This window comes from Antechinus flavipes, chromosome 1 (genome assembly GCF_016432865.1).
Source record: "Antechinus flavipes isolate AdamAnt ecotype Samford, QLD, Australia chromosome 1, AdamAnt_v2, whole genome shotgun sequence".
NCBI lineage: Eukaryota > Metazoa > Chordata > Mammalia > Dasyuromorphia > Dasyuridae > Antechinus > Antechinus flavipes.
The window spans coordinates 14,917,075-14,943,069 of NC_067398.1; the positions used below are offsets into that span (position 1 = coordinate 14,917,075).

At 43.0% G+C, this 25,995-nt stretch overlaps 1 protein-coding gene across 1 annotated transcript in view; it reads left to right on the plus strand.

Moving 5' to 3' along the window:
* BMPER (BMP binding endothelial regulator) overlaps positions 1-25,995 on the plus strand; it is a 280,694-nt gene that overhangs the window by 34,087 nt on the left and 220,612 nt on the right. Inside the window, exon 3 of the mRNA XM_051979397.1 lies at positions 12,620-12,719. Coding sequence (XP_051835357.1) covers positions 12,620-12,719 — 100 coding nt within the window. The remainder of the gene's footprint in view (positions 1-12,619; positions 12,720-25,995) is intronic.

The window sequence follows — 25,995 nt, forward strand, 5'->3', positions numbered from 1 at the left end:
AGAGAATTACTGACCTGGATAGGTAGCTACAAACACAATTTTCTGAGATTTCAGGAAAGCTTCTGATAAAAGATTATGATGACTTGCCTTAAGTTCCCTTTTCTTCAAGAGGGCTTTCCCTTGGCTCGTTAGCTTATGGTGCTTTCTCCACTCAGATTTCCTTCCACCAGCTCTGTCTCCATCTCAGGTTCTGGTCATTTCAGTCTCGTCTGAGTCTTTGTGACTCCATTTGGGGTTTTCTTGGCAGAGGGACTGGACTGGTCTGCCATTTCCTTCTCCAATGTACCTAGTTAATTCCACGTTATCTCCTCCCTTCTAATATATACTCCTCAAAGACAAGGATTGTTTTTTGCCTTTTGTGGTTTTTGTCTACAATGCTGGCGGCTCAGAGAGCATTTGACAAATACTTGTTGAGTTACCGCAAATGGAGTCACAAAGACTCAGACGAGACTGAAATGACCAAAACCTGAGATGGAGACAGAGCTGGTGGAAGGAAATCATATCCAATTTCCCTAGAATGGAAGCCCTTTGAAGGCAAAGGCTATTTTTACTTTTTTGTATATTTATCCCTTAGCATAATGCTTGACACATAGTAAGTGCTTAATACGTACTTTGTCAGAAAAATATCTGAAGGTTTTGGTGGGCCTTCGGCTCACTATGAGTCACTAGAGCGACCTGGCAGTCAGAAAGGCTAGTTGATGGGGCTGAGGGCCGGATTGAAAGATTCCTGGCCTCCACGAATAAGACCTCAGCAATCCTGTGCTAGTCAGGTCTCATCTGGGATTTTGGGGGCGCCGCATCTTGTTGGGAAGGACCTTGATAAAGGTGCATTGATGAAGAGCACTCACAGGAGGTGAGCTCAAGTGACAAAGGGCATTGAGTCTGCCCCATTTCAATAAGGCGGGCTTGGAGGGCCTGGGGATTCTTAGCCTGGAGAAGGGAAGACTTACAGCTGTCTTTAGGTATTTGAAGAGCTGTCACATGGAAGAGGAATTTGGCTTGTTCTGTTTGGCCCCAGAGGGCAGAAGTGGGCGCAGTGGGCGGAAGTGGCAAAGAGGCAGATTTAGACTTGATGTTGGGAGGAACTTCCTTGCAATTAGAGCTAACTAAAATTGGAAGGGGCTGCTGCTGCAGGAGGGAATGGATTCTGCTCTCACTGGAAGTTTTAAAGCAATGACTGGATGACTATTTGTTCTCTTTGTGGGTGGGGGAATCCATTTTGGGTGGTACAGGTGGGATTACCTGGTCCTTGTGGCTCCTTCCGATTCTGAAATTCTGTGATTTTTGGAAAATCTCCCCCAAAATGGAGAGTAGAATTCTCCAAATAAAAATCTAGTCTTGCTACTCTCTGGACCTCAGTTTTCTTAGCTGTAAAATGGAGGTGGACCAGATGTTCTCTAAGTGGCCCGCCAGTCTTCAGTCTGAGAAGCTATGATCTTTGTTGCCTCCACGTTCCTTTTTCTCCTGTAGCTATGAGTGACAACTAGACATTCCTCAGCTTCCATGTTAATGGGCTCATTAGCTAGCATTTATATAGACCCTTAAGGTCTTCAAAGTTCTTTATATTTATTATCTCATTTGATCCTCACAACATACCTGTAAGGGAGTGCTATTATTATTCCCATTTTACAGATGAAGAAATTGCGGCTCACAGAGGTAAAGTGACTTGCAACAACAGTCACACAGGTAGTTAGTAAGTAGCAATACTAGGATTCGGGACCACAGATCAAAATACACAATGACTGGTGTCACTCACCCACTATTTGTCTGTTTGGGAAGTTTACTCCATTCTGCTCACATCCTCGTGGCTCTCCTCTTGGACTTCCAGGTCCTTCTCCATCTTTCTCAGTAAGTTCCCCATCTGGCTCACAGCCTTCTCTTCTACCCCATCCCTTGCTGACTTTGAACACCCAGGCTTTCAGTCCGTGGGCTTCTCTAACTTGGTTTACAGGGCACTTCGTGCATAGAGTCAAGTGATAACTTAGACCTATAGTGTTCCCAAGTGCCCAAATTCTGGCAACTGGTTCCATCCTCTTCCATTGTTCTGTTTGCCACAGCAGTTACGGTATGATCGCTCACCATTTCAGAACTGTCTTATATGAGAAAGAACAGTGACACGGAAAGACGTGAAGTGACCTTCAGTCTCTTTGACCTAAGAGAGCAGGAAGAGAAATCCACTGGGGAGACGCCCCAAACCAGAAGGCACTCAGAGAACCCATTTTCAAGTTTGAAAGAGAAAGATTCCAAGAGGATGTAAAAGATTAAGGATGGCTCTGTAAAAGTCAACGAAGGAGACATCAGCAACTCACAATAGGCCTGTTCCTTCATCTTTTCCAAATCACCATGGATTGAATGGCCTGCACATGGTTCAAGGGTGTATTTGATAAAAAACATGAGAAGGGAACAGAACAGATGAGCTTTGCAGAATAATTCTTTCTCACAGCAGGCTACATTTTCAAGTGAAATCACATTTGTTTAGTGCTTTAAAAATCTAAGGAGACTGTATGACTTCTGGCTTTTATTATTATTATCATCATGATTATTATTATTATCGTCACAGTCATGTGATTAAAAGCAGTGGCAAACATAAGATCCCATGATTTAAAACAAAAAAGACTCATCGAAACAAAGTGCTGTCTAATCAGACAAAAGGTTTTCCCACACAGATGTTGACATCATGCGGGATTCTCTGCCAGGTGAAGAAGCTCTGGAGGCCTTCCTAGTGGACTGCGAGCTGAACGTGAAATAATAAAACTTGAATTGGAATCCAAAAAATGATGGGATCTTTGGCTAACTTAAGAGAGAGCTAGCCGGCAGGGCTGGGGAGATGACGGCCCTCTCGGGCAACAACCGAAGGATTAAATTCAGTTCTGGTGACACATTTTAGGAAGGACGTTGAAAATCTAGATAGAGTCCGGTGGAGACTAACCAGCATGCTGAGAGGCCAGATGGTTGAAAGATCTGGGACTATTTAGACTGGAGAAGACTTTGGAACAGCATGAGAGCTATCTTGGAGGATGGGTACCCGGAAGATGGTCTGTTTGGCCCTGGAGGGCAGAATCAAGAACAGTGAATGGAAGTTAGAGAGAGGTAGATTTCATCTTGATTTAGGGGAAGACTTCCTAACCATAGGAGCTATTCTGAAGCAAAATGGCTGCCTCAGGAGCTAGTGGACTCCTCTTCACTCAAGGTTTCCAAGCAAAGGGCAGCTGGCTATTTGTCTGACACATTGTAGAGGGGATTCTTGTTCAGGCACAAGTTGGACTGGAAGAAGTACCTTGAAGTCCTTCCAGCTTGGATATCCTGTGATATATATATATATCCATCCTTCTATCTATCTGTCTGTCTTTTGTCCATCCGTCTATCTATCACATTTTTCTTGTAAATAAAGGCAACCCTCAAAGGCAACACAGTTCAAGCCAGGTAGACAATACTGGTTCCAGATTCCAGTAGAAGCACCCTTTCCTTCTACATCTTGATGAATAGTAAACTAGAGGGTACAAAGTCATAGATTATTGGAGTTGCGCTTGCAGAGCATCATCACTCTGGAGATGGAGAGGACCTTAAGCCAAGGGGGAGGTTAAGTTATTAAGTAATTTGTCCAAAATCAGACAAGTAGCAAGAATTTGAACCCAGATCCTGGGACTCTAGAGCTAGCAATTACTCTTTCCACTGGATCACTCTGCTTAGATGAGTTTGCTTAACTTTTTTTAATGAGAAAATACTATGAGTAGAAGGGGAGAGAACTGAAATATTGGGTAAAAAAAATCCATTATTTTAGAGAAAATTGTGAATGGGAGAAAAATCCCAGTATCCTTTGGAAGGACACTGAGAGATCTAGATGTAGGGAGCGAGTCTCATTCCTTGTTCAGGAACGGTTGGTGCTTCAGGACAGCTGGACCCCGAGGGAAAGCTTCCTCCCTTGGAGCTCTCAGAGGCCGGACTCACAGAAGGGCCGGGAGCTTGGGCTCCCATGGGTTCCTTTTTGCCACCCAGTGGCCAGCCCCGGACAGAGCAGGCGAGCCGCTGAGGGGAATCCTGGAGGCTGCTGGCTGCTCGTCTGGGGCTGTGGCTTGGCCCGGGGCCCAGGGCATCGTCCTTGCCAGACATTCAGAGATTTTGTTTTCCCCTCCCTGCCCCTCCCCCTTTCCATGTTGGCATTGCGTCTGCCTGGACCACGGGAGGATACATCTGGGGGGCTGACACCTTGGCTCCGCGCTCCCGGGCTGGCTGTAGGGTTGGGGGCACGGGGACGGCCCTCCTACAGGGGCTGCTTTGACAGAGGGTGACTTATGGGCCGCCCCCGGAGAGGAGCAAATCCAGGGAGGAGAAATCAACAGTCGACACATCCCCACTGACTGGGGGCCAGCCGCAGCTCAGACCCTAGTTTTCTGCTTGCTTAGCCGGGGGAGCCCAGCTCCCCGTCCTAGGGCCTTGGTCCTCCAGGACTTTGGGGAGACAGGGCCCGGAGGTGTACACGGCCACCCCGGCCTGCCCTTCTCCCCCCAGTCTTCAAAAACCAAGCACTCAGCATTCCAGGCCTTTAAAACCTGATGCTTTTAAAACTTTCTATTTCCTAGTGACTTGTAATGGCCTCGCAAAGCAGCTCGTGTGAATGATTCTGCTTTTATTATAACAGTTACTCCACATGAACGGAAGTTCCCATAAAGCACCAGGCGGCTCTGGGGAGCACGGATCCAGCCACGGCCTCTCCCAGCCTGAGTCTCAGAGGAGGAGACCCAGGTATTGAGGGGAGGCCGGCCCTCAGCTGGCAGAGCCCAGTCACCTCAGAGCTCACGTCCCGGGCTTAGGCCCGATAAATCACTTCACCTCAGTTTCCACCTTTGTAAAGACGAGGGTGTTGAACCAAACCCGGCAGCTCTGCGAAGCCCTCATTCTCTTTCCTCTCCCCTTATTCTCCCAAATGTCCTTGTTTCTATTCAAGACGCCACCGTCCTCCTGGTCCCCAGCTTCAAACTCTCACACCACCTTTGTTTCCCTCCTTTCCCTTGGGGAGTGTCATTCCCCCAATGGGGGAATTCATAAAGTCTGAGCCGGGAGAAAGCTTCAAGCCCACCTGGTCCAGCCACTTACTTTCAGAGAGGAGGAGAGTCTTCCTCCTTACAGTGACATCATCTAACCCAACAAGAGCAGAGAATAAAACCTTGGTCCTCGGCCTTCAGATCTGGAACGTTTTCCGGGCGTGGAGCTTTCTGGCATGAAGGAACATCAGGGGCAATCTTATCCCAGCCCCTTCATTTCACACTCGAAGAAACTTTGGTCCCAAGAGGTTTTGTTCAAGGCTGCCGGTGTAAGAAGAGGCAGGGGCGAAATGGAGGCGAAGGGAAAGCTTAGGAGATGCTCTCTCGCAGGCCACATTGCATCCCCCTGGACAATAGTCTGCTAAGGGAGAGGATGCGGCCCTCTGGGAAAGATGCTCATTAATCCCAGGGACATTTCAGTAGAGAAAAGCGTTGGATTTTGAAGTTGGAGGCCTTGTGTTCCCTTCGGCAACTTGAGATTGGACTAAATGGCCTCTCTGGTCCCTTTCATCTCTAATTCTGTATTTCTATGTTAGTCAAGACTACGAGGAAGCCCCCTGTCACCAGCATCTTCCTGAAGCTTCTCCTTAGGCCCTTTCCCCATTTTCCCCAAATTCAGAGCCTCTCGCTGTGCTCACATCTGGGCCACCCAGTCAGGGGTGGGTGACACTGAACCCGCCGTGGTCGGATGCTTCCATACGTCCCTCCGACCCTCCTTGGGAAGGATGCCGGTCCGAGTGTCATCCGAAAGCCAGTACCGGGACCTTCTACCGATGCAGCTCGTCTCGCTGGGGACGTCCGTGTGCGCACCGAGGCGGGGAACAAATAAATAAATAAATGCAGCCAGATGTGACTCCCTGGACCATCTGGTTAAAATCAATTTTGTGTTGAGCTGTAATTACAAGTTATTTATTATAGATTGAGGGATGCTGCCCTGGCTCCCAGCTTTCTATTTAGCAAACAGTTTTTTATATGTAAGAGCAACGCATCTCTTTTGTACTATCAGGTCCCAGTGCGTGACTTCCCGCACTGTGGGGCCCTCTGACTGGTAGGTGCCCCCCGGAGCTGCTCAGCGAGACCCTCGCCAAGCGTATGACGGCATTCCCGGGACCGACCCCGGGTTTGGGGTAAAGGCGGAGCCCACGCGACGCTAGTGGACTGGACCTGGCGTTTCCCCGGTGTAGGGACCTCGCAGAGGAGGAAACTCTCTCAGTCAATATGTAGCAGCTCCTCTGACACGGGGGCTTTAGAGAGGTATCGGGAGCTCCGACACAGGGGATTTGCTGGGGGTCACCTAGCCGCTTCCCGAGGCAGGACTGGACTTCGGGTCTTCCCGGCTTTGGGGCCAGATTTCTACCTTTTGTGCCATAGGCATAATATGGGCCAGCATTTATATGCATTTTTAATGTCTCTTATATAGCTTGTCTTATTTGGGTCCCACTACTGTCCTGAGAGACAGACACTATCATCGGATATCACATATATATGTATGTATGTATATATGTATATGTGTGTGTATTTTATATATATATATATATATATATATATGCACATACAGAGAGAGAGAATCATCCATTTCACATATATATATATATATATATATATATATATATATATATATATATATATAGAGAGAGAGAGAGAGAGAGAGAGAGAGAGAGAGAGAGAGAGAGAGAGAGAGAATCATCCATTTCACAGAAGTGGAAACTGAGGGTAACTGATAGTTTATAAGTATCTAAGATAGGATTTGAACTCAAGTCTTCTTGATTTTAAGCTCATCATTTTACTGATCATAATCTCTTTTGTGTCATCAATCCCTTTGGCAGTCTTCAGAAAACTGTGCCCTTAAAAAAAAAAAACTTAATCAAAAGAAACATATATGTATATGTATGTGTATATATGTATACACGCATGCATGTATTTATATACACTTATGTGCAAACATAGTGTTTAAATACATGTAATACACACACACACACACACACACACACACACACACATTCCGTTTGAAATTAGTGAAAATAAAATTGTAAGTTTTTGCCCTCCCAGTTCCCAGACATCATTGCCCCATCCAAGGCAAACTGTGCTTGAATTAATGGCCTCTGATTGGTCAGCCGGGAAGCTTCACTATTCTATTGGTGGGGCAGGGATAGGGATGAGGGGCAGGGATAAGGATACAGGACAGGGATAGGGATGTAAGACCCCGGAACACAGCGCTTGAGAAAGAAGGGAAAAGCCTTTCTGATTCCTTGCTCCTCGTCTTCCGGCTGCCTTTGTAGAGAAAGCCCCATAATAAACTGGAGTGTCAATAATCCACAATTTCTTCTGTGCTGTGTGCCAGGTGCGCCCTCCCCTCAAGGAGCTTCCAGTCTAATCGGGGGAGTCCACACACAGAAGGAATCTGGGAAGTGGGGGAGGAGGGGATGCCAGAGGCCTCCCAGAAGGGAGGGGTGATGGGCAGCTGATGGCAAAGGAAAATTTGGTCCAAAATGGCCGAGTCCTTCGGAGGAAGGCCTCGGCAGGAGCTCATTTCCCCCTCCCCACTAGCCCCCAGTCAGAGGGGACGGGCAAGGAGGCTGCTGGGAGGTCTTGAATACCAATCCCAAGATGATGAGGAGTACATCCAAAGGCCCTTGTCTCCAGTTGGCCATGTGACCCTGGGCAGCTCCCCAAGACCGTAAGGTGGAGAGCGAGAGGCAGCCAGCTTTGGAGGGAGTTTCCCCAGCTGGATCCCAAGCCCCAAGTTCTGTCCCTACACTATCTAAAAGACTCCCCTCTGTAACAGTAATGACTGATGCTTAAATAGTGTTCTCCCTTCTGGATTCCCATGAGCCTTGAAGCAGCCCCAGGACACGGGTCTCAGCTCCAGTCCCACTTGTCATTGTGCCGTCTCCCAGAATTAGCCTCTGCTCTAATCTGAACCTAGTGAACTTTATGTTGTTTCCTTTCCTTGAGGACATGGTCTCCACCTACTTTTTACTTTGTTCTCCAGCTCCTAAATTGGCACATGGCAAACGCTTAAGGGTTTTTGATGGATTCATGGCAGCCTACCGTACATAGCTTCATCTCTATTTAACAGAAGAGGAAACTGAGGCACACAGTAATTAAGTGATTTGTCCGTGGTCATAAATCTAACAAAAAATGGCTAATTTGAACTCAGGACTTGTTAGCTTGATTGTAAATCTCCAAAGGTGACATCGGCCTTGCAGTGTGCAGCCCACAACACTCCTGAGCACAGCCTGAGCCAGATTAATATGTAAGTGAGCGGCAGCTGGGTGGAACAGTGGCTAGAGTCCCAGCCCTGAAGTCAGGAGGACCTGAGTTCAAATCTGGTCTCAGACACTTGACACTTCCTGGCTGTGTGATCCTGGGCAATCATTTAACCCCTTAGCAAAAAAAAAAATGTAATTGAGAAATATTTCATACCATGAATTAAAATATAATAAAATATGGATAAATCATATCAAAAAATGAACTCAATACAAGATCTGCAGGGATCCCGATGTACAGATTAGTGGCCCAAGTTCTCGAGTTTGTCACCACTGCTTTATTTATATTCCCTTTCGACCCATAACTAGACCTCGGGAAGGTTCCCCTGGCACGGGAAATCCACGGAAGCAGCGCAGGCTAGACTCGGTTCAGCCTTTGCCGTTTAACAGGTTGAACGAGGCGGCCCTTCAGGGACGTGAAAAGTGTTCCCAGATCCTTCTACCTTTTCTCTTCTCCGGGGGAAACAGCCCCTGTTCCCCGAGTGCCAGAGGTGATTCTGGCTCCCAGGGGAATATTGGCTTTGCCAAGACACTCCCTGACGGTTGGTGAGGGATTTTTGCTCTGGGACCTGGGAAAAGCTTATTCTATTAACACCAGAAGGAGTACATGAGAATTCCCCAAGAGTGGGAGGGGAGGGGAATAAAGGAAGGTGCGCTTCCGGTCCCAGAGTGTCCTCAGGAGTCTGGGATGGGAAGTGTTTTTCCCAGCCACCCGGTCTGAAACGACTCTGCCCGTGGTCTCAGGCTGTATCCCTGCGAAGGGAAAGAATCAGGCTCCCTCCAGAGCTGGGGATGGCAGCGGGTCCAACCCCCTCTTCCAGATAGTTCTCTCAAGCCTATAGAGAAGCCTGCAGTAAGCGGGAGAGTGAGGAATTGAACTCACGCCCCCAGTGCTGTTCCATTCCAGCTGGGCAAAAGAACGGTTGTCATGTTCTTGGCTGGGCGTCCGTCTCCCCGCCTGTCAGACGTGTATTTGTACACCTCTGGTGTCAGAAGGTCACCGAGTTCATCGGAGCAAATCTTCGAAGCTTCCACGTCTAGGCCGTCTGTATGCAGTAGGTGCCTAATAAATGCTGGATCCAACTAAACTGATTTCCATATGTACAACGAACCAACCCCTCTTCTTTAATGTATACCTGGGTGGCAGCAAAAATCCAAGTTTGGGGGAGGCAGTTGTAAAGATGAGGATTTTAGCAGATGAGTGTGTGTGAGTGTGTGTGTGTGTGTGTGTGTGTGTGTGTGTGTGTGTGTGTGCAGTGTAGTGGAGAGACTGTTGGGCTTAGAGCTGAGAAAATCTGGGTTCAGAGCCTGTTTGTTAGATTGAGCAACTTGATGACCATGGTAAGTCATAGTGTCTGTGAGCCTCCGTTTCCCAATCTGTAAAATGGACATCATAGGACTGTTGTGAGGATAGAAAGGTAATGTAGGAAAATTCTTTGAAAATTCAAAACATTTTATAAATGGCAATTTTTCTATAAACTGCAGAGAAGATAAGAGGCAGCTGCGACGCCCAGTGGCTAGAGCACCGGACCTGAAGTCAGAAAGGCTTGAATTCAAATATAGCCTTAAATATTTGCTCCTTGAGTGACTTCCGGCATATCACTTAGCCTTGGCCTGCCTCAGGCTCCTCATCCTTAAAATGGGTATAATTAAATCTTGAGGCTTTTGCATTGGAGTGTTCTCCAACTCAAATGAGATGCAATAATGTTAGAATTCTGTTGGTGTCAGGAATTACCTTTTCTGCACACAATGTACATGCAAGTACATGCCCAGTTTGCTTGCTGTCTGTCGGATTATGTGTGTGTGTGTGTGTGTGTGTGTGTAGATATTAATGAAAGTGGGGAGGACTTAGTTACTAAGGCCTCCCTCCTTAATATATACACACATATGCATAATGTGCACATATATATTCATGCTTGTGTACACACACATACACACATACACACACATTGACACACATACACACACATTGACACACATACACACATACACACACCCACCCACACACACACACTTTAGCCTTTCAGAAGCAAACTAATCCTCCCTACTTCAGTATATATATACACATGTGTATTGTGTCTACATAGATGTTTTAGCCTTTCAGACAGTAAACAAAATGCTCCCTACTTTCATTAAAATTAACACACACACACACACACACACACATATACACAAGCAAAAATAAACAAGCATATGCGCGTACATATATGTACATATTTGTATGTATGCATGTGTACAGACGCACTTTAGCTTTTTATATTTATGTACACAGATCTATGCACACATGCATTTACACGCACACATACTCTTCCACATATGCACGTATAGGTGCACTCACTTTAGTCTTTTGTACAGTTCACTAACCTCCCTGTTTTAACATACGCGTACCTATACACAATGGGCACGTATATGTGCGTATTCACACGTGTATATATATACACATGCACTTTAGCCTTTCAACATGACACTAAGTCCTCCCACTTTAATATACACACGCATACATTTGTGTATATATCTGTACGTATGTAGAGACACATTATATACACGTTCGCTTTTCAGACAGTGAAACTAAGCCCCCTACGTTCCTTGACAGGGAGCCTTGAGCACCCCGAGGCCGTCATTTTCTAAAACCCCGACCAACGAGTCTTTGTTTGGTGGGGACTTTTTCCCTGTCTTGGAGCCCGTCGCGTCCCATCCTTGCTGCTATTTGGATTGGAACTTTAAACGGCTGGACTGTTGGACTGTCCTGGGCAAATATTTTTGTTCTCCCGAGGAAGTCCTGGACCAGGTATCCTAATTGGCAGAAATTCGGATTAAACAAATATTATCATTTCTATAGTCTGCTAAAAGGTAATGTTAGTGCGGGAGCACACTCCTCCCCCACCCAGCATTATTTTATCATGGTCAGGGGTCTCTCAAAAGAGACTGAGTTTTCTATTTGTTTTTCCTCCCTCTCCTCTCTTCAAATAATCCCATTTTCTCTCATTGAGAAGAAATTGATCTTTCTTTGTTTCCTTCTCTCCTTCTTTCTTTCCTTCTTCCTTCTTCCCTCTCTCCCTCCTTCCCTCCCTTCCTTCCTGCCTCCCTCCCTCCCTCCCTCCTTCCTTCCCTTTCTTTCTTTCTTTCTTTCTTTCTTTCTTTCTTTCTTTCTTTCTTTCTTTTCTTTCTTTCTTCTTTCTTTCTTTCTTTCTTTCTTTCTCTCCTTTTTCTTTCCTTCTTCCCTCTTTCCTCCTTCTTCCTTCCTTCCTTCTTTCCTTTCTTTCTTCCTTCCTTCCTTCCTTTCTTCCACCCTCCCTCCCTCTCTCCTTCCCTCCCTTACTCCCTCCCTTCCTTCCTCTTCTTTCCTTCCTTCCTTCCTTCCTTTCTTCCTTCCTTCCTTCCTTCTTTCTTTTCAGGGTGATATCCAGTTTTCTCTCACTCAGCAGTTCTAAAGACCTAGGTCCTATGATTTATGATTAACCTAGGACCTATGATCCTAGCATCATAGTTTTCTCAGAGCTGGAAGGGATGTTGAAGGCCATCTAGTCTGATCCTCTCATTCTATGATGAAGAACTGAGGCACAGAGAAGGGAGAAACCTTTTATTAAGCACCGACTATTTGTCAGGACCTGTACGAGGCACCTTAACAAGTATCTCATTTGATTTGGCACAAAGTATAGGAGTTATTTTTAAAAACAATATTTTGGGTTTTTATTAACAGCTTTTGTTTTTACATCACATTTGTTTCCAATTTTATACCTCTATCCCTTGACACATATCCATGGACTCTTCCCTCAAAATAAAGATTAAAAAAAATGTTCAGCAAAGCCATCCAACTCCGTCTGACAGGACACGTCATGTTCCACACCTGTAGGCTCCATCTTGGCAATGAATGAAGGGAAATGCACTTTCTCCTTTCTTCCCTGGGATCAGGCTTTGCTACTTACAAAAATCCAGTGTTCAATTTCATTTTATCGATCTTTCCATTTACATTATTTATAGCCGTTGTGTGATTTGTTTTCCTGCCTCTGCTTACTTCACTCTATCCATTCATGTAAATCTTCCTGCACTTCTCTGGATCTTTCCCATTCATCATTTCTTTTTGTCCGGTAATTCCCATCATCCCACTGGCTACAGCTTGTTTTTGCATAGACGCCGCTTTGTTTCCGGTCCTTAGGTGCAATAGTTTCTTTTCAAGGTGAGACAGGGTAGAGGGTGGGACTGGAGGCTTGACTTCCCCTCTCCCCATGGCCTCCATGTTTTATCTGTGAGAACTGGGTATCCATGTTTGACTTTAAATGTCTCCTGTCTTTTTTTTTTTTTGCCTAGAATAAAGAAGTGACATGTAAACGAGAGAAGTGCCCACTGTTCTCCAAAGACTGTGCTCTGGTGGTTAAGCAGAGGGGAACCTGCTGTGAACGATGCAAAGGTGCTGGTTTTCTTGGGGCTATTTCTTTGGCCTGGAATCTTTCCTCATCCTTTTCCTCCCTCGGTGCTTCTCTGCTGATGACTTGGTGGTGGGAATTTGGGAATGGGGGGTAGGGAAAAGGGGGAAGTTTCCAACTCCAAGACTCTATTCTCTCCTCCTACAAATACCCTTGTATTTTTCTATGTGACCCCAGAATTTAATGATCAGTAATTCTATCTGGAGCTGGAGCTGGAGTCAGGAAGGACTGAGTTCAAATCCAGCCTCAGACCCTTAGAAGCTGTGTAACCCTGGACAGTCACTTACCTCAGTTTCCTCATCTGTAAAATGGAAATAATAATAACATCTGCCTCTTAGGGTTGCTGTGAGGATCAAATGAAATAATGATTGTAAAGTACTTAACAGAATTTGCCTGTTGTTGTTGTAAATGCTCTATGAACGTTAACTTATTATTCTTGTTCTTATAGAAAATTGTACCTTCCCCCTCCTCTCACTTTCCCCTGGTAGGATTTCCAGTGACTGCTGGAATGATGCCATTTTTATCTTTATCCCATTTCTCGTTCACTGTTCCTTCAAGAACAGGAGCATAATGGGATATTTGATGAATTGCACTGAATTAAATTCGCTCCGTCCACTCTATCCATCCATTCACTCATTCAATAAACACTTATAAGAATCAACTATATGTCAGACTGCTAAGCTCTGAAATAAAACCAAAGCTGTTCCTGCCCCCCATGAGCTTTCATGAGCTTTCATTCTATTGGGGAAAACAACAAGTTCACAAATAAGTAAATAAAAATACAAACTAAATGCAAATACTTTTCCGGGGGGAGGAGGTGAGAAATAGGGGGAAAGGGAACCTCTCCACCATTACTTGGCTCCTTTTCATTAACCAGTGCTTTCTTCTTCTTTTACATTGACCTCTCCCCATTTCCTTCCAGTATCAAATTCAAATTCTGCTCGCCTCTCAAGGATCTTCGTCATCTGCCTCTGCTCTCTTCTGCCATGTTCTCCCCCAGCTCCCCTTTATTCTAGTCCAGCTGGTCTTCTCAGCGCTCCCTGTGCTTGCAGTGCTCATCGCCTGCCCCGTGCTTTGGGGGTGCTTACTTCCTTTGCCTGGAATGTTGTCCTAATTAATAATAATGATGGGGATGATGGGGAGAACCATAATAATAGGCCATTACACAGTGACTTATGGTTTGCAAGCCACTTTAAATTCTTGTTCTCATTTAATCCTCATAACAACTCTAGGAGGATGATTATCCCCATTTTACAGGTGAGGAAACCGAGGTTGACATAGATTGCATGGTTCATCCATGGCTCGCATGGCTACTGTGCATTGGAACAAAAATATGAACTCATTTATTTCCTGATTTTAGCTACTGAGGTATGGAAGCAGAAGGCCTGAGTTCAAATTCTATCTTTTACTTCCTGTGTGACTTTGGGCAAGACCCTTAACTCTTCTGAGACTCAGTTTCCTCATGGATAAATGAGGCAGCTGGAATAGATGTTCTAAGTTAGATTTAACTGTATGATCTTTATAATGCTAGACACTTCCCCTGCCCTGTTTAAGCCTCCCCACCCCTCCCCCCTCCCCCCGCCTTAAAGCAACAGGGTTGGCTCAATTAACATCTAAGTTTTCTGACTCTAAAGCTATCATTCTATGCTCTTAAATCCGCTACTTGTCAAAACCCAACTCTGTTGTTGTTGTTCAGTCATTTCAGTCATGTCCCACTATTCGTGACCCTAATTGCGGTTGTCTTGACAGAGTTACTTGAGGAGTTTGCCATTTCCCTCTCCAGCTCATTTTACAGATGAGCAAACTGAGGCACAGTGAAGTGACTTGCCTAAGGTCAGACAGCTAGGTGAGACTAGATTAGAACTCAGGTAGAGGAGTATTAAGGGAGAAGGTTTAAAGCCCTATTGCTTTATGTATCCCTTAAGTACCCAAACCCATGTCAGACAAAGCTTCTATCCTTCCAGTCCCTCCCACTGTCCTTCTTCCCCAGATTTTTTAGGCACTTCTAGTCTGTCCCATAGAAATGAATCTGAGAGGAGGAAGGGATTTTAGAAGCATCGGACCGGCTCCCTTGCTTATAGGCTGAGGCAGTTGAGAAGTGGAGACATGAAACTGTTCTTCTCCTCATTCCCAGGCTTCACTAGGGACCCCAGAACCATAGATCCAGACCTGGAAGGGAAGTTAGTGTCTGTCCAGTCTAATTCTCCCGTTTTGCAGATGAGGAAACTGAGGCTCAGAGAGATTACAGGAATTATTATTACTAAGGTTTTATAACAGGGATTTTTCACTTGGGATCTTTTGATCCCTAAGAGATGCATAGATAAATTTGGGGGTGACTGTGAACTTGGATGGGAAACCCACCTTACATTTTTATTTTCAATAACCCCTAACTCCAGCTTGACACTTCCTTCAGTTACTCACCAAAGCATCGTTCTGAAAAGGGTTCATGGTTTTCACGAGACTTCCAAAGGGTCCACGACACACACACACACACACACACACACACACAAAAACTCCCATCACATTGGACTTTAGTTCTAGAGTGGGAAAAGACCATAGAGACCATATAAGCCAAGCTCCTAAGTTTACCAAGAAACTGAGGTCTTGTGAGTTAATTGCCCAAGATCCCAGAACCAGGATTCGAACTCAGATTTGTGGCTCCAATGTAGCCCTTTCCTTAAAGGCCCTGGCCAGTGCTAAGATCTTGGTCTTCAGACTCACACGTCAAGCTCCTTTTCGCCCCCTCCCATCGCCTCGTCTTGTCTCATCACGGGGTGCATGGAAGCCTTCTCTCAGACTGGCTTATAGACTTCTCGGGAGACCCTGCTGATTTCCAAGCACAGTAGGTGGAACATGCAGAAAAGCAGGTTTAGACTCGAGGTTGATAAAGGCCCTCCTCACAATGACAGTTATTTCAATGTGGAGTGAATGAGCTGGGAGGGCGTAGGGCTCTCCAATCTGGAGGTCTGCAAGGGAGTCTGGGAGTCACAGGGAGGGACTCCATCATCTGGGAGTTAAAGAATATAGAGCTCGCAAATCCATACGCGATACTTTTTTCCTTCCTTAAGGAAGGGCAATATACATATCTGCCTTTGGGCTAAGGGGCATCCTTCAGAATAGACCCCATCTTCATCCTTGACCCCTTGCCCCACAGCCTTACATTTGGCGATTTTTGTTGTTGTTTAATTGTTTCAACCATCAGAACCCTCATTTGGGATTTTCTCTGTAAAAATAGAAGAGTGGTTTATAATTTCCTCCTCTAGCTCTTTTTGTGGATGAGGAAACTGAGGCAAACAGAGTGAAAAAAATACTAGAGTGCTTTATCACTTATTTTTCCAGCTCTTTTTGTGGATGAGGAAACCGAGGCAGAGTGAAAAGATACTAGAGTGGTTTAGCACTTACTTTTCCAGCTCTTTTTTTGTGGATGAGGAAACTGAATAAACAGGGTAAAGTGACCTGCCCAGGGTGACACACCTTGTAAGTCTGAGGCTGGATTTGAACTCGGCAAGATGAACTCAGTGTTCTATCCGTTGAGCCAAGTAGGATTTCAGTGCAATTACTCCAATGTTGTTTTAGGTCCTGGGGCTAGGAAGACAACAAATAAAACAGCTCTTTGATCTCAAGGAGCTTCTGGTCCAGTGGGATCATCTAATATGTTTAAATCATGGAAAATCCTTGGGCCTCAGTTTCCTATTCTGGAAAAATAAGGCAATCTTGGTTGGAGAAATTACTACATGTAATTGGATGGATTTATTGAACTGTGTTCTCTCCAATTTTGAAAATTGTTGACGTCAGTTCGGGGATATGGATGTGATTGTGGCAGCAAGCTTTGTCTGGGCCCCTCTTCTGGGTGCTGTTATACAGATGAGATACTTATAAAGCTCTGGCCATTGCATGAATGTAATAAATACTCGCTCCCTTCTTATGGTCAGAGCTTTGTCCCTTAGATCCTAGGATACTCTAGCTTGCTTTGCGCCGGTAAATATGGCACCTTGACTTTCAAGGCTTTCCTCCTGGTTATTTCCAAATGCCCTAGTTTCTGGTGTGATAGCAGGGAACAAATGATGGCTTCCAATTCAGGTGGGGATATCCATTCGAACATTGCCTCTGAAATGTACTCTGTGATCACAGGCAAGCCATTTCATGTATCTGAACCTCAGTTTTGCTCCTCTGTAAAATGGGCACAATAACACTTGAGGCATGTTCCTCTTGAGGTTGTTGTTAATATCAAAGGAGACAGTCCCAAAACATGTTCTGCGCTATGTGGATGCGAGGCCTAGTTATTCCCGCCCTTCCTGTTCTCTCCATCTCACCTTGTCCCATCAGCTTGATCACCCTGTCCCCAAGAACTTCCCAGAAGGCCATCTCTAGCTCAGCCCTTCTCTTTTTTTCTTGCTCTCCTCATCATTCTCTCTAGTGATCTGCATAAAAAATGAGGTTTAAGATTAGATTGCTTGTTACTCTAAGGAAGATTTCATTTTCCCCTTCAAAATTCATCATTATAATTTCATTCTGAAATGGCTTACTATTGGAAATGAATATGGTTTTATCAGTGGAAATGATATTAGAGAAGATACATTATCATCTGCCTTGCCACTACACTCTAAGGACCTAAGGAGTCTTTCTATCTGCTTTACTACTGAGGCTTCTTGTAAGGATTGTCTTCCCCATTAGAATGCAAGCTCCTCCAGGGAAGGGGCTGTCTTACCTTTCTACTTCTATTGCCAGCACCTATTATAATGCAGATTCCCTTCCCCTCTCTCCCCTCTTCTCTTCCCTTCCCTTTTTTCTTCCATTCCCTTCCCTCTTCCTTTCCTTCCCTTCCTTTCTCTTCCCTTCCCTTCCCTCTTCCTTCCTTTCCTTCCCTCTTCTTCCCTTCCCTTCCCTCTTCCTTTCTTTCCCTTTCCTCTTCCTTCCTTTCCTTCCCCTCTCCTTCCCTTCCCTCTTCCCTTCTCTTTCCTTCCCTTCCCTTCTCTCTTTCTTCCCTTCCCTTCCCTTCCCTCTTCCTTCCTTTCCTTCCCTCTTCCTTCCTTTCCCTTCCTTCTCTTTCTCTTCCCTCTTCCCTTCTCTTTCCTTCCCTTCCCTTCTCTCTTTCTTCCCTTCCCTTCCCTTCCCTTCCCTCTTCCCCTCTCTTCCCTTCCCTTCCCTTCCTTTCTTTTTCCCTTCCCTTCACTTCTCTCTTCCTTTCCCTTCATTTCCCACTTCCCTTCCCTTCCCTTCCCTTGCTTTTGCTTCCCAAGCCCTTGCTCCTAAGAAGCCCATATTCTACTGGGCAAAATAGCATAGAGAGGGGAATCAACTGCAGAGTTTATGGAAAGACTCATTGGTCCTTAGGTTAGAATGTTGAGTACGGGGACTATGAAAAATCACAATACTTAAAATGATCATAATAAAAATGATGATAATGCTGCTGATGAAGCTTTTTTGGTGTGTTTTCTCCTTCCTGCCTTTTACCTTGCCATAGCATGCTCTGTTCTATTATGTAGTCCCACATAGTAGCGTATAACTCTTCCCCAAATCTTTAATTTTGTGACAATGGGTCATTATCATGGCCATCACCATCAACATCAGTATTTTAGATAGCTCTCTAATTTATTGGTTGATTAATTCTAATGGAGGGGAGAAGAAGCATGGCAGCTTTTTATCAATATTCTGTTCCTCCTCCTCCTCTTCCTTTTCCTCTCCTCCTCCTCCTCCTCCTCATTCCCATGCAAACAGCTTTTTAATCTTCATTCACAACAACCCTGGTAGTCCATTTTGTAGGATTCATCCTCCCCGAGAGGAGACTTGGATTCAAGTCCTGCCCCTGGTACATGTTGGCTATGTGACCTCGAATAAGTACCTCAATGCACCCAGGGCTCGCAGCTGCCAGAGGTGACAACCTGCACTGGTAGAAGGAGTTTCCTATACTAGGGACTTAATAGATCCAATCTCTCTTCTCCTCTTCCCATTTTACAGATGAATAATTGAGGATCTAGAGGATTCCTTTTGGAATCTAGAACCAAACCCATGTTTTTCCTTCTTCTAGGTTATTGCTCTTCCTCCTGCCTCTCACTCTGCCAGAGTGATGCTAGCCTTTGTCCCCCCAGGACACCTGTATTTCAGGGACCATATTTTTCAGGGCCTAGGTTGAAGTGAAACAATGCAAATTAAACTTAAAAATATATCCCTCCTCCCAAGCTGATTGTTAAACATTTACCCCCCTGCTTGTCTCCTGGTTTTTTTTCCCCTATTTCACAATTTCTATGACTATTTTCTCCATGAAAACACCAGAGAGAATACAAGAGATTTTTTAGTGTATTAGAAGGTCTGCTGGATTGTTAGAAGGTTGGTTAGTGTGAGGATAATTCTTACTTATTAGTTGTGAAACTGCTGGTAACTCTTTGATCCTTGTTTAGTTCATCTGTAAAATGGGCATGATAATACTCGTGCCATGCACTTTACAGGGTTGCTGGTAAGGAGGAACTTCAAAGACTCTAAGGGGCTAAAAGAATGCAGACAATGAGATCATCACCTGTTATTAGAAGCACAGACTTTGAGCTCCTTTAGTTCAGCCCTCGGTTTCACAGATGAAGAAACTGAGGCAGAGGATTTAAATGACTCATTCAAAGTCACAATGAGCAGAGATAGAATTTAAGCCTAAAATTTGTACCTTTATAAGTGATCCTGCTTCTTTTACATCTTTATATATGGCTCCTAAGGATGCATTAAATCAATGAGAAAATATAAGTAAGCCACTTTAAGAGCCTTAAGTGCTAGATATATATCAGAAATTATTTTTGCTGTTAGAATGATAATACTTGGTACAGTGACAAGATTGTGGATTCTGAAGTCACAAGGTCAGGGTTAGAATTCTGCCTCTGAAGCTTACTACCTGAGTGAACTTGGGCAAGTCCCTAGGCCTCAGTTTCCCTATCTGTAAATTGGGGGAGTATTGAAGCAGATAATCTGTAAGGTTTTTTTTCCTAGCTCTATAACTATGATCCTAAGTTTGGTTTCTCTCTTTGGTTCATGGTTGTCTGGACTGCTAGTAGCATATATGAAACTGCTCACAAAGAGAATTCTGGGTGAGTTTATTTAATTGTGTGTCCAAAGCTCAGGTCAGATTGCCCTTGCCTCTCTGCCTTCTTTTGTGGGGAGCTTCCTCCTCGTGCTTTCTCTCACTCTTAATTAAGCCAACATGACTGGAAACAAAAGAGAAAACTTATACCATGACCTGTTCTTCTTCCTCTCCGCTTGCCCCGGTGCATACATAAAAACGAGAGTTGGTTTTTTCCAACTCCTGCCATTCCAAAAGTATGCCGTGCTTTTGGAATTCTTCCTAGTCTCGTAATGGTTAAAAGCTAACCTTTTGCCTGCATAGAATAATAGCTGGGTAAAAGATCTCTCTCATTAAAGGAAAAAAAATCCATATTGTATGTTGAAAACCCATGAGCTCATTGGGAGCTCTGCTGCAGACTTGGCAGCTGGTCTAGATTTCCTTGGACGGACGATCATCGTTTAATTTGGGCCTCTCTCATGAACAATAACTTATTTGTTATCTCAGTGTTTGTTGTTGGTGAATAACAAATGGGGAAGGTGTGTTTCATGACTTTATAGGCCAGATTCCGCCCTCTCTTGAACAGAGATCAGGCAATATTTATTATAAGAAGTCGGTTAGGAAAGATGGCGAGAGAATGGTCTTGCTTTGGTTGGTCTGTTTGGTCTTCTCTTTGATTTCTCTGTGCAGATCTTTGTTCTCCTCTACTTTGTGATGTGGCGAAATACTTATTTTATGATTTGCCTTTTCATATTTGGAAAAAAACAAACTTTGGCATAAAGGAGCCTTGGGGAAAAATTGAAGGAAAAAACATTTTCAAATTTATTGCCCAAGTTGAGCTGTGTATTATGCTTAGGGAATTTCCAACAAAACTAGAGCCCCCAAGTGTACAAACCTATAGACTGAAGAGCAGGCAGGAAACAGGGATTTAAATCTATTAAGTTATGAGGTTATAAGTCAGGAACCTCTTGATGGTGTTTTAAGAAATAGGATTTCAGTACAGACAGGTAAATTGTTAAAAAGTAGTAACTTAGGAATTATCTTATATCATCTTAACGGGAACTCTGATATTACTTATGTTTGTTATTTAAGCTGGAATTAGGACAAGTGTAGAAACTACTTAAGAATCACCTTAAAGATGTTCCCATTGTGTAAAGGGATTCTCAGAGCAGTAGTCTATATTTATGTCCATCTGCATGGAGTTAATAACTGAACATGTTTTACGATAGACAATGTCCTAAAATTTGTTCTCTGTATAACAATTCCGGATTGTTATATTTACACATCCCATCCCAGGTTTTTTGGTGTTTGTTATTAAGCATCTTAAAGCAAAATCATTTGGGTAATTTATTTAGGAATAAAAAAACTCTACTTAGATTGAGTACTAGTTATGTCAAGATAAATCGTGATGGATCTCTTACGGTTACCAGCGTGAGATTATAGTAAATCCGTATTGTCTAGGATATGTGATCCTTGAAAGCTGATCTTCCTGAAGCTTTGATTGTCAGAACTTGCTACTTAAGATCTCAGGGGATTTTCTTCTGAGTCAGACTCCAGGTACGATCATCGAGGAATGCTATTGAGCCGATGATCCATGAAGCTAGCAACACTCTGGGGTAACATGCACGAACTGGAGGTGGAGTTGACATGGGAAAGGTTGGGAGAATGGGAGAACTCTTAGCATGGGCAGGAATAGAAGTTTCCTCTCTCAGTTTCCCCAATATAACATTTCTTCTTGAAAATATCTCACCCAGCTGATTTTAAGCCTGGCTCAATGCCATTGGCCATTTATATAATTCTTTCCTGGAAGTGATATCAAGATAAGATTACACTTTCCCTTATATCCCTAGGATAGCAGATTTCTATAATCATGTCAGATGATCAGTCTGAACATCATATTAAATCTTTATCTTATTGGCTAATATGGAGCATAGCTAAGTTGCTACAACAAGATGCAGTTATAAGATTTAAACAATTTGGTCTAGAATTTTAGTCTTTTTATATATTCCAAACAACTATTTAGCCCTGTCATCTCTTATAACTCTATATTCCTGTGTAAATTAAAGTCCTTTAATTTCTCATAATGGTATGAGGATGATTGGGCAAATGATGCAAAAACTTGTGAGTTTAGGATATGATTCCGTTATTAGTGACTATCATAACTGTCTCAGTTCTGTGTTAAGGAAAGGAAAATCAGCACAATTAGTTATCTTAGAAGAATGGCTTGAGGCAGCTAGACAGTGCAGTGGATAGAACACGGGACTCCTGAAGTCAGGAGGACCTGAGTTCAAATCGCTTCTTAGCTGTGGGACTCTGGACAAGTCACTTACCCCCAATTGCCTCAGAAAAAAAAAGAAAGGGGAGAATGACTTGTGCTCTGAATTGTAAATGCATTCAAGATGCAACCACTTTTGTTAGGGGTAATTCATATGAACATGGCTAGAAGCTGAAAATGTTTTATTATAAATAACTTATTTGATATGCACTTCTTGAAACTGATTACTCAGTGTATTTACATATACCAACCCAGAACTTTTTGTTAAAATTGAAGTTAATATGACAACTTTTAAATGAAGTCATTTTTGTATTAGTGTATATCTTCTTATAAAAAGTGTTTGGTTATTAATTTAATGGGAATTAAAAACTTAGCAGACTCCTACCCTTCTAATGGGGAAATGACTTGATAAGGTCAAGTATAAAAATTACTTTCTAATTTTCTGTTTATATTTGAGTTTCTTAAATATATCAACATGACACTTGGTCAACCTAAAATCTCTGGTTTAGAAGATTCTGAATTTGATTTTATAGTAATAAGGACTGAGTTAATTTTCATTGTCACATCTGGTTCTTGGCAAAGTAAATTTAAATTTCGGTTAAGATCAACTTTGCAGGAAATTTTTAGCAGGGAATAGAATTTCTACAAGTAGCCTGAGCTGGAGAAGAAGTGCTCTGAGATCACATTGACCCACAGGACTGCATGCCATGTTTCCAGAGGAACAGACATATGGACACACATTTGTGATTTTTTTTTTTTACTCTTTGTTTTTTCCTTTTGCATCTTTTATCCATAAAGTACAAAGTGAGAACTGCTCACTTTGGTTTTGTTAATATCTCTATCAATTTCTCCCCTTTGCCCCTCATGTTGTTACCAATCAAAACCCAGAGTTAAGAACCCTTGATGAAGTGTTTGTAATATCAGTTAGTGATTCATTAAGGAGACTTCCTTTCTCCATTAGAATCAAATAGGAAAAATGTGAGAAATGAACCTTCCTCTCATATTTAATAACTAATTATTGCATTAAGATCAAGTTTTTTTTCTCCCTTTCTTACTTCCTCATCCAGAAAGCAACTAGTGTGGGAATTCTTCCTTAGAGATTTACCCAGGTCAAGATCTAATCAGACAGCAAAAGAATTTTTAAGTTTAGGCTAATGGGTGTATTCCTGTTCTTTGTATTTGCACAGACAGATGTGGGGAAATGCTGATTCTCCTTATTATCAAGACAGGGGTTATGGAAATTGCTGTCTTTTATCCTTAGCCATTTATACCTTAATATGAATGAGTTTTGGACAGGACAGAGAAAATAGATATTACTAAATCCTTTGGGAAAGTGGTAGTAGTGGAGGAAAAACTTTGTCCTTCACAAGTGTGCCTGAAATTGGTCCAAAAATAATTAAAAATATATCTCCAGAGGTCACAGATCCCACAGATCCAACTGAGAGTTCAAGAGGTAATGGTTATTTCCTCTTGAATTTCATCTCTTGAAAGCTTCAAACTGGAGGGCTTTAGAGGCCTTCAAAGTTTCTTTTAGCTCTAAACCTAGCTCAATACTTTCACTTTGCAGGTAAGGAAACCGAAACCTAGGGAAATTAAATTATTCTGAGGCAGCTAGATGGTAGAAGACCTGAATTCAAATGTGATCTCAGTCACTTACCACTTGCTATAACCTGTTGCTTAACTAATGCTTGCCTCAGTTTCCGCATCTGTAAAATAGGAATAATAATGGCACTTTCTAGGCCTGGGTTGTTGAAATAAAATAATATTTGCAAAGCATTTTTTAAAATCTAAAGTACTAAGTACTAGTTGCTATTATTATTAATCATTATTATCCAAGGTCACACAGCGAGGAAATAATAGAGCCAGGATTTTTGACCCAAAGCCTTCTGGGTGCAGTGTTATATGCATTTTGCTAAAGGTCAGAGCAGGGATTTATCTATTCTATAAAATTAATTGACTCTAAGCTTTTGGAAGGAGGGGTTCTCTCTCTTAAGGAAAACAAGGCTATTTTTTAAATGGGATTTGACTTGTGAGTTTTTCCCCCCTTATCCAGTGGAAAACTATATAAGAAGTATTATTTCCTAAGGTCCTTACCCATAAACTCCACCAAGATTTTTGATGTTTAAATCCACATGACTCTGGTTTAAGTGGACTTTGCTAATATCAAAACCATATTTTACAGAAATCTACTCTTGCTAAGCCCAATGCTAAATTTAAAGCTGACATCGACTTTGAGCCAAATGTATAAAGTCCATTAATTTAATAATTTAATAATTAAATGTATAAAGTGACATTAATTTCCGACTGTGTTATAGTTCATCAGTCGATCAGCAAGCCTCTATTAAGTGCCTACTATGTGCTAGGCATTGGATTAAGTATCGGGCACTCAAAGGAAGAACCAATTTCTGTCTTCAAGGAGTTGACAATTTGAAATGATCGAATATCTCCACATGAGCATATATCAGAAGTTCCAAGTAGGAATACAAATTCAGCTTTTCTGTGTGAAGCTAGGTAGGCAGCTTGGGTGGCTCCATAGTGTATGGGGACAAGGTCTCAAGTTAGGAAGATCTGAATTCAAATCTGGCCTCAAACACTTACTAACTGTGTGATCCTGAGCAGGACATTTAATCTCTATTTGTCTGAGTTTTCTCAACTGTAAAATGAAGGTAATGACAGCATCTTCCTCTCAGGATTATTGTCAGGATCAAATGAAACAATATTTTTAGAGCCTTTAGGAGAGTGTCTGGCATACAGGAGCTGCTTTATAAAGGCTTATTTCTTTCCCTTTTCCTGTAGCACCCCTTCTGGGCTACCCCCCACATATAGAAGACATAGGGTTGGATCCCTTTGGAGGGGAGGATATTTGTTCCAAGTTTAACATACCATAGGAATATAGCCTTTGTGCCCCTACCAGTGTGTTTACTTTTACTCTAATCAGACAGAGTATACAATTAGGTCAAAGCAAAAGCATTTACTGAAATGTCATAGCATGGAAAGTAATAAAAACAAGCAAAGAATTCACCCCATCTTTCACAAATTCACAGCATAATAGGAGAAAATTGACACCCATAGACCATATTAGTGAGAAAAACTCGAGTTCAATTCTAGCTTCTGACACATTGGCAAGTAATTTAACCTGTTAGTGCCCTGAACAACTATGACTATAAATTTCATGAAAAAAAAATGGCTATTGTATCAGTGGAGGGAATTTTCTCACTGGATCCTTCCTACTCTAAAGAAATCACAGTTCTAGGACCCTGCTATTAAAAAAAAGAAGAGCTTATACAATTTTTTTTTCAAATGGAGCCATCTCCCTATATGTATCTAGAACTATATCTTGCAGATCTTGTCATTATTGTTATAATGCCATAAATTATTTCTTAAGGTTTTCCTCAGAAAACAACTTCCTGTGAGAGATGGGAGGAGTAGAAGGATGGCTAAGTGGGCAGACCACATGCTTTAATTTCTTCCTTGTAAAGAAATGGTCCTGTTCTGGTGCTGTATATCTCTTCTGCTGTAGACCCCCAGGATATTGTTGGTTCCTTTAATGGCTAGGGGAGATAGTGATATGTTAATGAGGATGGCTGGAGCAGCTCTGGAACGACTATAAACAGAATTAGTCTATTGTCTTGGTATTTGCTTCTTTGTCCCAGAGGAGACTAATTATCTGTGTAGTAGCCCATGCATTATAAGGGTCTGGGATGTTTATGTGCAGACATGTTTAAGTATCTCCCTGGCCAGTTTTCAAATTAATGAGTTAACTCTAACAATATTGGCTGAGATATATGCAATCTCTGAACTGTATCAGGAACAGAATCCAGGTTACATTTCAAAGTCTGGATTACATTCTTGGAAATTTGGATGCGGGGGGATGTTTGGCATGGGAGCTTGAAGTTGTGGGGCCTGAACATGCCTCTTCTGCCCCTTAGTTCTGGACTCTTTATGC